We start from the raw sequence: 14,172 nt of genomic DNA on the forward strand, positions 1-14,172 counted from the left end.
CACCACGAAGGAAAACAGTCTGTGGTCGTCCGAGTTTGGTGATTTTTGTGTCAAATTCGTAACAAATTCTGGATCCTTTGCTTTGAGTTAGCAGTTAGCATTAGCAGCGTATCCTGCATCCGATGTGAAAGGACTTTTATGCTGCGCACTGTGACTCACAGCAATGGTCCTGGGTCAGCCCTGACTTTGTGTTAAACTAATCCTAAAGTAATAATGTTATTTCTAACCACTGATATACCACAACTTTTTCCTTTCAACAGCTACTGAAAGTTAGGGGACCTAGCTGCTATCGGATATTTATATAGCGATCCTCCAGCTTCAAACGGTATCACCCTTCAAGGACCTGCAGTTCAAAAAAGCTCCCCTCCGACAGCCTAACCCATCTGTTCTCTGATTGGATTGTTACATTTGTGATTGACATGACATTGACCAATCAGATGAAGGGTAGAAAAATGGGGTCAAAAATCCGTACTTGTAACTTGCAGGGTTTTTTTTTCTAAGTCCACACACAAATCTTTTTTACACATACAAATCTTTTTTACGCACACACAAATTCTTTTTACACATACAAATCTTTTTTACGCACACACAAATCTTTTTTACACATACAAATCTTTTTTACAAGTACAAAATATTTATGACCACATTTTGAGCCCATACACACACTCCTGTGTTCGTATGTGAAGCTCAGCTGTTGTTTGGCCTGTAGCTTACTATGATTGGTTCTCTCCAGTTTCCAGCTGACTGCAGAGCCTTTCTGCCAGTGTTGCCAAGTTAGCGACTTTGTCGCTATATTTAGCGGGTTTTCAGACCCCCCTTAGTGACTTTTTTTCTAAAAAGCGACTAGCGACAAATCTGGCGACTTTTTCTGGTGTTACTGGAGACTTATTTATGACGACTTTTTGACGTGAAAGCGCGTATCGCTCTTACTCTCAACAAGCAGCGGTTGCTGCCGTTGGCACCTTGCCCGTACCAAAGCGCTCACAGGCGGAGGATAGTCTTCATGCAGCTGCTATCAGTGTAGGAGATGTTCACCCCAATGCGTCGAAACTGCAAATGAATCGCACATGAGCGAAGTCGCTGCTCCCGCACTGTCTGTAACGCAATCAGTTCTTCTTTCACTGTTATGCTGTTTTGTGGATCTCAAGGTTTAAAACTACTCATAAACACACACACAAAGTAACTCCAAAAGAGCGCCTATTTTGGGTCACTTTTGCCGGTCCAAGCCCGGATAAAGGAGCAGGGTTGGAATTGTGACATTAAAAAAAACAATAATTGCTACAAGAAATTTAATTTGTAGTTCTAAATAAATTCTAACTGCATTTAGGACGTTTTTTACTCACTTTATGTCTCTTCCACAATGTTATTTCTCTCACCAACAGCGTAGGTTACCATACATTAGCATGACCAATTATGCAAATTGCGCGATGATGTCATTTAGCGACTTCTAGCAACTTTTAGGACAGCCAATAGTGATTTTCCTTACTGAGGAGTTGGCAACACTGCTTTCTGCTCTTATTGAAGAAAATATAAAACTATTCCAAGGAACCATCAACGACTCATCCAGGAGGTCAAAGAAGACTCCAGAACTACATCTGTAGACCTGTAGACATCACTTGGCTCAGTTAATTCAATTTCATACAGCGCTAAGTCAGAACAACAGTTGCCTCAAGGGGCTTTATATAGTAAGATAGACCCTACAATAGGGTTAAGGTCAAAAGTCATGATTCAACAATAAGAAAGAGACTGGGCAAAAATGAATAGTTCAAGGAGGAAAGGTTCGTGTCACATCTGCCAAGAAACATAGATTTTCCTGGGGTTTCTCAGAAATATTCTATGGACTGACGAGACAAAAGCGGAACTTTCTGGAAAGTTTGAGTCCCGTTACATTTGGCATCAAAATAATGACATTTCAGAAAGTGAACATCGCAGCAGCAGTCAGACACAGTGGTGGTAGTGTGGATGGTCTGGGCTGCTCTGTTATAACTGATGAAACCATGAATTCTGCTCTCTACCAGAAAACCCTGAAGGAGAATGTCCACACATCTGATTATGTCCTGAAGCTCAAGAGCACTCGGGCAGCAGCACAGTGATACAAAACACAGCAGCTATTCACCTCTGAATGACATATAAAAATAAAATGAAGGTTTTGGCACGACCTAATTAAAATCAGTACTTCAGATTCAGACTCATTCAGATTGAGATGCTTTGGCCTCCCATGTAGGTGAAAAATTCAAAAGACACTTTTGGACTTCAGAGCAGCCAATGCAGAGCAAGCTGTTAAACTTTAGATGGCAATCCTGATGAATGAAACCTTAGCTTGATGCGTCTAACCTCTCCTGTTAAATGAATCCACTCGTCCAAACAAACAGTTCCATGAGATAATTTGGTAAACTTCACCATAACTCTTTACTTTGTCACCAAGATTTTCAAAGCGTCGTGGAAGTTTTACGTTTCACATTGAACTCTTTAATATCGATCAGAGGGATGTGGGAAAAGTAAATCCATGCTGAATCAGGATCCCTGTGCACACTGACTTTCAGTTCGTTCTCCTTGGCTTCTGTTTCCAGAGTACAGAACATCAAGGATTAGGAACAGATTTGTTCACTCAGATGAACAAGTCATAGCTGTGTCACTTCTGAGTTACATGATGCTCCAAATTAAAAATATTATTTTGCTTTTATTATTTTGTACTAACCATATCTTTTGTCTGTTGTGTGGATATTAAGAGTCTGCATGTGAGGATGGATGACAAAAGACTGTAGATTAATAAAAAACAAAATAAAAAAAAAATCTTTGTGTTTGTCCAGCTGTTCTTCCTGTTAACACTCCATCATCTCAAATCTCCAGGGACAGGTTTCGTCTTTTGGACCAAGGAAACTTTGAGCCTGCCAGATCAGATGTCTCCAAAAGGAAACCTGTGAATGTTGCCGCATTTCTGGTACGCACTCTTAAGATACATCACAGCATTGTAAGATGAAGAAAGATCTACCCTTAGGCCCCCTCCTCGATTCGGAGATGGTTGTTTCCTTTTCATGTAAAGGGCCTCCTTGACTCCACGCTCAAACCAGCGATCTACTCAGATCGACACGCCACAACTTGAATAAGATTGGCTGGTTTTGTATTGCAATCCAGTACCTCCTAATGTGCATGATTGTCACAGCAATGCTACTGTGTGCCCCGTGATGTAATTAGTATGTGACACAAATGCTACAACAAAGGTGGACGTTGAGGCAAGAATATATCTGATGCTTGGTCTGTGACTTTCGTCAGACTAGGGGAACAGGGCCTTGTTTTTGCAGCCATTTCCCTCATTCACGGATTTCAGAAATTGGCAGTTTTAATTTTCTTGAGATGCTCTTATGACTCGTTGAGTGACACCACTGCCCAGCCAATCAGTGGCATGCAGTCTCACGATGTCACATTTTAGTATCGTTCAGATTGGTTTGAACGCCGGCAGAGGAGCTCCTTTTTTACTAATGGAAAAGGGGCTCAAGTGACAGCCTAGGCCAAAAGCGGGAGGTAGTGAGCCGGTTGAGAATGATCATTAAGCATTTTGGGGTTTTAATTTTACTAGTTTTTGAGATATTGTGGAGGTAAGCATCAACGACACAGCTCTCAGTTCTCACTCCTTCTTTATTCGTCTCCAACATCAACTGCGCATATCGCGCCACAAAACACAGGAACACACTTCCTCTACACTGGGTGTGAGTGGAGCCCTCTAGTGGTCCACCACAATATTAATGTTCAATCATGGCCTAAGATTTCAATTTGTGAAACAATGTCTGAAAGTGGGTCGGCAAACAAATATCTTCAAGAAAAAAAAACAATATGTAGAGTACACCCCTCACATTTTTGTAAATATTTTATTACATCTTTTAGTAGGACAACATTGAAGACATGACTCTTTGATACAATGTAAGGTAGTCAGTCTACAGCTTGTTTAACAGTGTAAATTTGCTGTTATCTCAAAATAACTCAACATACGGCCATTATTGCCTAAACCGCTGGCAACAAAAGTGAGTACACCCCTAAGTAAAAATGTCTAAACTGAGCCCAATTGGCCATTTTCCCTCCCTGGTGTCATGTGACTCGTTAGTGTTACAAGGTCTCAGGTGCAAATGGGGAAACAGATGTGTTTGAATTTGGTGTTATTGCTCTCACACCCTCTCATGCTGGTCACTGAAAGTTTAACATGGCAAAGAATTCTCTGAGGGTTTGAAAATAAGAATTGTTGCTCTACATAAAGATGGCCTAGGATATAAAAATAATGCCAACACCCTGAAACTGAGCTGCAGCACAGCGGTCAAAACCATACAGCGGTTTAACAGGACAGGTTCCACTCAGAACAAACCTTGCCATGGTCAACCAAAGAAGTTGAGTGCACGTGCTCAGCGTCATATCCAGAGGTTGTCTTTTGAAAATAGATGTATAAATGCTGCCAGCATTGCTGCAGTGGCTGAAGGTGTGGAGGTTGAGCCTGTCAGTGCTCAGACCATACGCAGCACACTGCATCAAATGGCTGTTGTCCTAGAAGGAAGCCTCTTCTAAAGATAATGCACAAGAAAGCCCGCAAACAGTTTGCTGAAGACAAGCAGACTAAGGACATGGATTACCTGTGGTCTGATGAGACCAAGGCAAACTTATTTGGCTCAGTTGGTGTCAGGGGTTTGTGGAGGCAACCAGGTGAAGAGTACAAAGGTAAGTGTTTCTTGCCTACAGTCAAGCATGGTGTTTGGGATGACATTGTTTGGGGCTGCATGAGTGCTGCTGGCACTGGGGGGCTACAGTTAATTGAGGGAACCCTGAATGCCAACATGTACTGTGCCATACTTAAGTAAAGTAGAGCATGATCCCCCTCCCTTCAGAAACTGGGCCACTGGACAGTATTCCAACATGATAACAACCCTAACATTTTCACTTAAGGGTGTACTCACATTTGTTGCCAGCGGTTTAGATGTTAATGGCTGTATGAGTTATTTTAAGGGGACAGCAAATTTACACTGTTATACAAGCTGTACACCAACTGCTTCACATTGTATCAAAGTGTCATATCTTCTCTTAGAGTGTTAACTTGTTGACTCTTGGTGGCGCTGTCACTTGGTGTTCGCTTGCTCTGTGGTAGAGTATCACTTCCTCTTCCTGCTCAAACACAGTGGTGTTTCTGAGTAGCTTATCTGCTTAGCAATTTAATTTAAAACTTTTAAATACATTCTGTTTTCATAGTATAATCTTCACGTGCTTCATCTGAAGCACACTTTCTCTGTACTCACTACCTAATTTATAGCCAAAGTATTCACTCACTGTCTCTGTACTGTTTCGCTAGCTTAGCTCGTAGCCGACTCGTTAGCACCATGGCTACTTCACCTGTCCCTCCTGCACTTTCCTGCTCATTGTGTCAGATGTTTAGCTACTCCTCGGCCTCCTTTGGCAGTAATGATACCTGTAACAAATGTAGCATATTTGCAGCTCTGGAGGCCAGGATTACTGAATTGGAGACTCTGCTTTGCACCCTTCATTCACCCGTAGCTAGCCAGGCCCCTGTAGCTGGTGCAGCCGAAGATAGCGTAGGCCCCGCTAGCTGTTCCCCGGCAGACCCCAAGCAGCTGGGGAAGGAGGACGGCTGGGTGATGGTGAGGAGGAAGCATAGTCCTAAACAGAAGCCCCAGGTACACCATCAACCTGTTCATGTGTCGAACCATTTTTCCCCACTCGGTGACACACCCGCTGGGGGTCAAACTCTGGTAATTGGTGATTCTGTTCTCAGATATGTGAAGCTAGAGACACCGGCAACCATAGTCAATTGTCTTCCAGGGGCCAGAGCAGGCGACGTTGAGGGAAATTTAAAACGTAAATTCAGTAAAATCATAATTCATGTCGGCAGTAATGACACCCGGTTCCGCCAATCGGAGGTCACTAAAATCAATATTGAATTGGTGTGTAATTTTGCCAAAACAATGTCGGACTCTGTAGTTTTCTCTGGTCTCCCTCCCCAGTCAGACCAGGAGTGACATATTTAGCCGCATGTTCTCCTTAAATTGCTGGCTGTCTGAGTGGTGTCCCAGAAACGATGTGGGCTTCATAGATAATTGGCAAACCTTCTGGAGGAAACCTGGTCTTGTTAGGAGAGACGGCATCCATCCCACTTTGGATGGAGCAGCTCTCATTTCTAGAAATATGGACAAATTTATTAAACCCCCCAAAATATGACTATCCAGAGTTGGGACCAGGAAGCAGAGTTGCAGTCTTACACGCCTCTCTGCAGCTTCTCTCCTCCTGCTGCCCCCCCAAAAACCCATCTCCATTGAGACTGTGTCAGCTCCCAAACAGACAAAAAACAACTAAAAACCAGCAATAAACAACTTAAACATAAAAAATCACAAAGAAAGAACAATACAGTATCCACATCTGAACCAAAGAGTAAAACAGTGAAATGTGGATTATTAAATATTAGGTCTCTCTCCTCCAAGTCTCTGTTAGTACATGACTTAATAATTGATCAACAAATCGATTTACTCTGCCTTACAGAAACCTGGTTGCAGCCGCATGATTATGTTAGTTTAAATGAATCAACACCCCCGAGTCATTCTAACTACCAGAAATCTCGAAGCACAGGCCGAGGGGGCGGTGTGGCAGCAATTTTTCACACCAGCCTATTAATTAACGAAAGACCAAGACAGACTTTTAATTAATTTGAAAGCCTGATGCTTAACCTTGTCCACCCCAGCTGTAAAACTCAGAAACCAGTCTTACTTGTTATCATCTATCGTCCACCTGGGCCTTACACAGACTTTCTGTCTGATTTCTCAGACTTTTTATCTGATTTAGTGCTCACCTCAGATAAAATAATTATTGTGGGTGATTTTAACATCCATGTAGATGCTAAAAGTGACAGCCTCAACATGGCATTTAGTCTGTTATTAGACTCAATTGGCTTCTCTCAAAATGTAAAAGAACCCACCCACCACTTTAATCACACTCTAGATCTTGTTTTAACATATGGCATAGAAACTGAACATTTAAGTGTTTCCTGAAAACCCTCTCCTGTCTGATCATTTCCTGATAACATTTACATTTACAATAATTGATTACACAGCAGTGGCGAGTAGACTTTATCACAGTAGATGTCTTTCTGAAAGTGCTGTAACTAAGTTTAAGAATATAATCCACCCACTGTTATCATCTTCAATGGCCTGTACCAACATAGAGCAGAGCAGCTATCTGAACGCTACTCCAACAGAGGTCGATTATCTTGTTAATAATTTCACCTCCTCACTACGTATGACTCTGGATACTGTAGCTCCTGTGAAAACTAAGGTCTCAAATCAGAAGTACCTGACCCCGTGGTATAATTGTCAAACACGTAGCCTAAAGCAGATGACTCGTAAGCTGGAGAGGGAATGGCGTGTCACAAATTTAGAGGATCATCATTTAGCCTGGAGAAATAGTTTGCTGCTTTATAAGAAAGCCCTCCGCAAAGCCAGAACATCTTACTATTCATCACTGATTGAAGTAAATAAGAACAACCCCAGGTTTCTCTTCAGCACTGTAGCCAGGCTGACAAAAAGTCAGAGCTCTTTTGAGCCAACAATCCCTTTAACGTTAACTAGTAATGACTTCATGAACTTCTTCACAAATAAAATTCTTATCATTAGAGAAAAAATTACCAGTAATCATCCCACAGATGTAATATTATCTACAGCTACTCTTAGTACCATTGATGTTAAGTTAGACTCTTTTTCTCCAATTGATCTTTCTGAGTTAACTTCAATAATTACTTCCTCCAAACCATCAACGTGTCTTTTAGACCCCATTCCTACAAAACTGCTCAAAGAAGTCCTCCCATTAATTAATTCTTCGATCTTAAATATGATCTCTAATAATTGGCTATGTACCACAGGCCTTCAAGCTGGCTGTAGTTAAACCTTTACTCAAAAAGCCATCTCTAGACCCAGCAGTCTTAACTAATTTATAGGCTAATCTCCAACCTTCCTTTCATATCAAAAATCCTTGAAAGAGTAGTTGTCAAACAGCTAACAGATCATCTGCAGGGGAATGGCTTATTTGAATAATTTCAGTCAGGTTTCAGAGCTCATCACAGCACAGAAACAGCTTTAGTGAAGGTTACAAATGATCTTCTTATGGCCTCTGACAGTGGACTCATCTCTGTGCTTGTCCTGCTAGACCTTAGTGCAGCGTTCGATACTGTCGACCATAATATCCTATTAGAGCGATTAGAACATGCTGTAGGTATTACAGGTACTGCACTGCAGTGGTTTGTATCATATCTATCTAATAGACTCCAATGTGTACATGTAAATGGAGAGTCCTCTTCACACACTAAGGTCAATTATGATGTTCCACAGGGTTCGGTGCTAGGACCAATTCTGTTTACATTATACATGCTTCCCCTAGGCAGTATCATTAGAAGACATAACTTAAATTTTTACAGCAATGCAGATGACACGCAGCTAGGGCTGCCACAAACGATTATTTTGATAGTCGACTAGTCACCGATTATTTTTGCGATTAGTCGACTAATCAGAGCATGCATCCATTGGACGTAAAACATACAGCTTATTGCACCAGCAGCATCTGCTCTTATATAACTATCATTAGCTTACAGCTTTAAGTGTTTAAGGTATGTGCTAACTAAAAATAAAGGCAAGATGATAGTTTATTAAATTTTAATGAAATTTACAGATTGTTTCGGTGAAGTTTAACTCCTTGCTATCTAAACTATAACGGGACACTGGAATATATTCTCGAGCATCTCACACTTCTGATAATCAGTTGTCTGCTTGACGTTTATTCAGCTGTGTTAAAAACTATAACTTTAATCTCAGCCAAACCGATTTACTCAGGAATAAATAAAATACTAAAAAAGAGCCAAACAATAACATTTTAAAGTTATCTAAGTGACTTGTATATGTTTAACCTGAATAGCGAAAGACGGCGGTGGGTTTGAAAACGATTTGACCGGAGTCCGGGGTTCTCACCGGCTTTAGTGAGCTTTGCCCCCGGCTAGCTATCGAGCTAGTGGGTAACAGACGTCTCCGAAAACGTCGGAGCGCTTTTGAAAATATGTGGTGTCTTGATAAACTGAGCAGATATTTGAGGTTTACACAGTTACATTCTCGCCTAAAAATATGTTAAACGTTTATTTTGTGACCCAGAAAGAATAATAAGAGTAATACTAAAACTAACTAGCTGCTGCCATTGTTGGAAACTGAGCTGGGCTGCGCTTTGAATTCTGGGACAGAGCTACTTCTTCTTCGGGGTTTAACGTCAGCTGGCATCCTTGTACATGCAGTGCTGCCATCTTCTGTTTCAGTCCGTTATTACACTCGTAAATCCCACTACTCATTCCTGCGTCTTTTGGGATCTTACAAAGCTTCAAACGACGCGTCGACTATTAAATCAGTCGTCGACGATTTTGATAGTCAACGTAATCGTGACTAGTCGACTAATCGTGGCAGCCCTACACGCAGCTCTATCTATCTGTGAAGCCAGGTAATACACACCAATTAGTTAAATTGTAGGAATGTCTTAAAGACATAAAGACCTGGATGGCCGCTAACTTTCTGCTTCTTAATTCAGATATAACTGAGGTTATTGTACTTGGCCCTGAAAATCTTAGAAATATGGTATCTAACCAGATTCTTACTGTGGATGGCATTACCTTGGCCTCATGTAACGCTGTGAGGAATCTTGGAGTCATTTTTGACCAGGACATGTCCTTCAACGCACATATTAAACAAATATCTAAGACTGCTTTCTTCCATTTGCGCAACACCTCTAAAGTTAGAAATATCCTGTCTCAGAGTGACGCTGAAAAACTAGTTCATGCATTTATTACTTCCAGGCTGGACTACTTTAATTCATTATTATCAGGATGTCCTAAAAACTCCCTGAAAAGCCTTCAGCTAATCCAAAATGCTGCAGCAAGAGTCCTGACAGGGACTAGAAAGAGAGAGCATATTTCTCCTGTTTTGGCTTCCCTTCATTGGCTTCCTGTTAAATCCAGAATTGAATTCAAAATCCTGCTCCTCACATACAAGGTCTTAAATAATCAGGCCCCATCTTATCTTAATGACCTTGTAGTACCATATCACCCTATTAGAGCACTTCGCTCTCGCACTGCAGGCTTACTTGTTGTTCCTAGAGTATTTAAAAGTAGAATGGGAGGCAGAGCCTTCAGTTTTCAGGCCCCTCTTCTATGGAACCAGCTTCCAGTTTGGATTCGGGAGACAGACACTATCTCTACTTTCAAGATTAGACTTAAAACTTTCCTTTTTGCTAAAGCATATAGTTAGGGCTTGACCAGGTGACCCTGAATCCTCCCTTAGTTATGCTGCAATAGACGTAGGCTGCCGGGGATTCCCATGATGCATTGAGTTTTTCCTTTCCAGTCACCTTTCTCACTCAGTATGTGTTAATAGACCTCTCTGCATTGAATCATATCTGTTATTAACCTCTGTCTGTCTTCCACAGTGTGTCTTTCATCCTGTTTTCCTTCTCTCACCCCAACCGGTCGCAGCAGATGGCCGCCCCTCCCTGAGCCTGGTTCTGCCGAAGGTTTCTTCCTGTTAAAAGGGAGTTTTTCCTTCCCACTGTCGCCAAAGTGCTTGCTCATATAATTGTTGGGTTTTTCTCTGTACCTATGAAGCGCCTTGAGGCGACTTTTGTTGTGATTTGACGCTATATAAATAAAATTGAATTGAATTGTCCCATGTAAAGATATAACAAAATATTTACAAAAATTTGAGGGGTGTACTCACTTTTGTGTGTATGTAGGAACAGCTACGATACAACTAGGATCCTCAAGCTCCCAGGCCTCTGGTAGACAACCCAAATCGCCACCAAAAATTGTAGTGGCCCCTTTTCTCTGTCTTCAGGTAATTCTGATAATTCTGATGAAAGTCTCCAGTGTTCTCAGCCTCACATGTCATCAAGCAGAGTATCAGATAGGAAATGAATGCTGTCCGAAGTGCTTTGCAGGTAAGAACCAACTGAATGACGAATGCATGTGTTTTCTAAGCACGCAACTTAGACACAATAAAAAAAAAAGCAAGCTTGAAATGAAATTGTTGCTTTTGATTTCATCAGGGAGTCGAGTGAAAATGCACTGTAATGAGTATAGAAGTACGTCATGTCTGCCATGCATGGATGGAACCTTCACTGATCAACCTAATGACCTGGAGCGATGTATTCCCTGTACAAACTGTGACTCAGGTAGATTAATTTCACTGGGCTTAACTATGTTTTATGTTATAGTAGTTTAAAATCAAATTAAAACATTAAGGGATGTCTTTCTCCATGATTTCTTTAATTTAAGATGATCATGTTTTCACATTTCGTAAAGACGACATAATGACCAAATTTATTTTCAGCAAAAAAACAATAAACTCTGAGCTCCAGTGTCTCTTCACAAACACATGAAACATGTTGAGTATGTTCTTTTTATGTTGGTAGCTCTTGGTCTGAGGGTAAACAAGCAGTGTACAGCAACATCAGATACAGTCTGTGAACCACTGGAGGGATTCCACTGTGTTTCTTTTGTAAGACTCAGCTGTGACATAGCGCAGAAACACAAACGCTGTAAACCAGGACAGTACATCAGTCAGAAAGGTAGGTTTGTGTTTTATAGAATATTGTTATTATCATTGTAACGCAGAATTTGTACAGCAAAATTAAGTCTAAAGTCAACAGTGCAAACATCAGTCGCCATATAAAAACATCACCACTGGGGTAAGTGCTATTGGGCAGTAGTGACTGAGTCTGGTACAGACTGGTTTCTCAGACAGAGGATATAGAGACTGGTTGAAAATCCCAGCTGGTCTGTGCAGTCCTTCAGCACAGGTCCAGGACCACCATTGGGTCCTGCAGATTTTCTCCCATTTATTTATAACTTAACTGTTGTTACGGTCCAGATGACCCTCGATCCTTCTCCTGTAGCCCACCTTAGATGAGACCTTTCTTCAGGTTGACTTGGACCATGCTGAGGAGACCTGTATTATCAGACCTGAAGATGGTGTCCTTTCTTTCAGGAGGTGCAGGATCTCCCTGCACCTCAAAGGCTTCTGATTTCTTTATTTAACATAAGACAGCGTCAGTGAAAGTTCCCATGTCTGACAGTATCCCAGTTAGTTCTGTTGAAGCAGTCATCCAGCTGTTGAGAGGCTCCATCAGACCAGCTTTTAATGGTTCTGCTGGAGATGAGAGCTGTTCTCCTCAGACGGTGTAAACAGGGATGTGTGGTCAGACAGGCCCAGGCGGTCTAGCCGTATAACCTAGCTTGATGTTCGAGTAGCTCTAGTCCATTGTGTTTGCTGCTGTGGTTGTTAATGACAGTCTTCCTCCCCTGCTCTTACCAGAGTCACTGGTTCATGTCACTGTGTGGCAATGGGGAGATATAGAGTTTAAGTTCAACTTTTCAAGTTTTACTTCTGTATGGTTCCCTATAATTTGTAGATTCTTAAAAAATAAAATTAAAAAAATCTTTGCAGATTAGATGAAGATATTTTATATAATTTTATGACATGAAGATGTCAAACTGTACCAGTTTTTTTTTTAATTTAGTACACTGAGCAGCCCAGAGGCCTGTTGGACGAGGACCTGTGGTACAACAGAGAGATGTTTGGACTCAGTGTGAGAGATATCACAGAGAGTGAAGTTCAGATAAACATGAAAATACCAGCAAGTCCAGATGTTCTTGATTGAGTCTTTGTGTTGCTGTTAGTTTGCACAGCAAAGCTTCTTGGTGTGTTTGAGGACAGAATTCCACACTGATCCACACATGTAGTTGTTGTTTTCATCAGGAACCGCCTCCACAGACACTGAGTGCTCTGACTGCAGCAGTGGAACATTTTCAAATGGAACATTTCACTCCTGTCAGCCACACACACAGTAAGTGAAGCTTCAGAGACACATGTGCAACATCTGTACATGTCCCCTAACAGTGTCTCTCTGTCCTTCCAGATGTCACCTACTCAATCTTCAACAGAAAACAGCAGGAACATCTGCAGCTGATGCTCAGTGTGGAGAACGCAGTTTTAATGTGGGAGCAGCTGTTGGTGGAGCTGTGTGTGTTTTAATTGTAATTACTGGAGGAGGGGGATTATTATTATGGCACTTAAAAAAGAGGGCTCCGTCTAACAGGTGAGGATGACAGAACAATGGAAATGTTTAATTTACTGCATCATCATGTTTTCTGACACTGATATAATTTTCACTGCTTTGGTTACAGACCACCAATCAAAGAACTAGGTATGTTTGTGTCTCTTTCTCCATGTTCACTGCATCACATTGATTTATATAATAAGGTTTTTTTTGTTTTTAAATTTCATTAAAAACGGCACAGATGGGGGGCGTTTAGCGATGGCATCATCAGAAGGTAGGACAGTGAGCTGTTCACTGACTGAGCTGCACTGATGTCTCTACAGATGTACCAGTGTGTGTTTATTAAACAGAAGCCTTTTCATGTGTCTCCCACAAATGTGCAGGTGATAAAAGAGCAAATGCAGACCATAATGAAGAAATCCCTTAGTGAGCCATCTACTTCTTTCTGTGCTGTTTCATGTGTTGTGGAGAAAAAAGTGATCCAGCTACCTCATAAAACACTGTAGCAGACTTGCATCACATCCTCCCTCCACCACCAGTCCACCAATACTATGATGATCTTTTATGGGGCCATCTTAACAGATATAAAACACGTAAACAATTACAAGAACTTATGTACTGGTCTGAAATGAGTCTGAATGTGTACAACGCAGTTGTACAAACTGTAGAGATTACCTGGAAAGCTCCAACAAACTTTGTTCAGCAGGCCTGCAGAAGTCCTAGGAGAAAACCTCATGGGACCCCTTACCTACAGTGTCGGTGGAAACCTGTATTTAATAGTCTTAACAGGCTGGAGGGGACTGTTATCGCTTTATAAAGTGTCAGCAGAAACCAAAGCTCACATCCTAACCAGAGAAATACTCCCCTGCTGGGTTATACCAGCTTACATCCTCTTAGACCGGGACCAACTGTTCATATCCTCGGAGTCTAAAGAATCCTGCAGACTGTGGAATCTTCAGCTGAATCCTCCATGTCATCCTGAAACCAAACTGACTGAAAGGTAAGTAAATATGTGATTTCCACGTGTGTGATGTGAGCAGGAGGTGAAGC

General features: G+C 41.5%; 1 protein-coding gene across 3 annotated transcripts in view; it reads left to right on the forward strand.

Moving 5' to 3' along the window:
• The window catches only part of LOC146546946 (tumor necrosis factor receptor superfamily member 5-like), a 38,961-nt gene that overhangs the window by 13,864 nt on the left and 10,925 nt on the right, over positions 1-14,172 (forward strand). Inside the window, exons 4-11 of one of the 3 annotated variants that reach the window (XM_085265459.1) lie at positions 2,851-2,941; positions 10,899-11,235; positions 11,476-11,631; positions 12,822-12,909; positions 12,982-13,161; positions 13,250-13,269; positions 13,364-13,396; positions 13,506-14,122. In XM_085265459.1, the coding sequence (XP_085121585.1) occupies positions 2,851-2,941; positions 10,899-11,235; positions 11,476-11,631; positions 12,822-12,909; positions 12,982-13,161; positions 13,250-13,269; positions 13,364-13,396; positions 13,506-13,549 (949 nt within the window). In that variant the 3' untranslated portion in view covers positions 13,550-14,122. Of the gene's footprint in view, positions 1-2,850; positions 2,942-10,898; positions 11,236-11,475; positions 11,632-12,821; positions 12,910-12,981; positions 13,162-13,249; positions 13,397-13,505; positions 14,123-14,172 lie in introns of all 3 variants that reach the window. The other 2 variants (XM_085265460.1, XM_085265458.1) reach the window with 2 other exon arrangements.

This window comes from Mchenga conophoros, linkage group LG23 (assembly GCF_057382185.1).
Source record: "Mchenga conophoros isolate Kocher_MC1m ecotype Shallow Benthic linkage group LG23, M_conophoros_male_GT1.1, whole genome shotgun sequence".
In the NCBI taxonomy this organism is placed as follows: Eukaryota; Metazoa; Chordata; class Actinopteri; order Cichliformes; family Cichlidae; genus Mchenga; species Mchenga conophoros.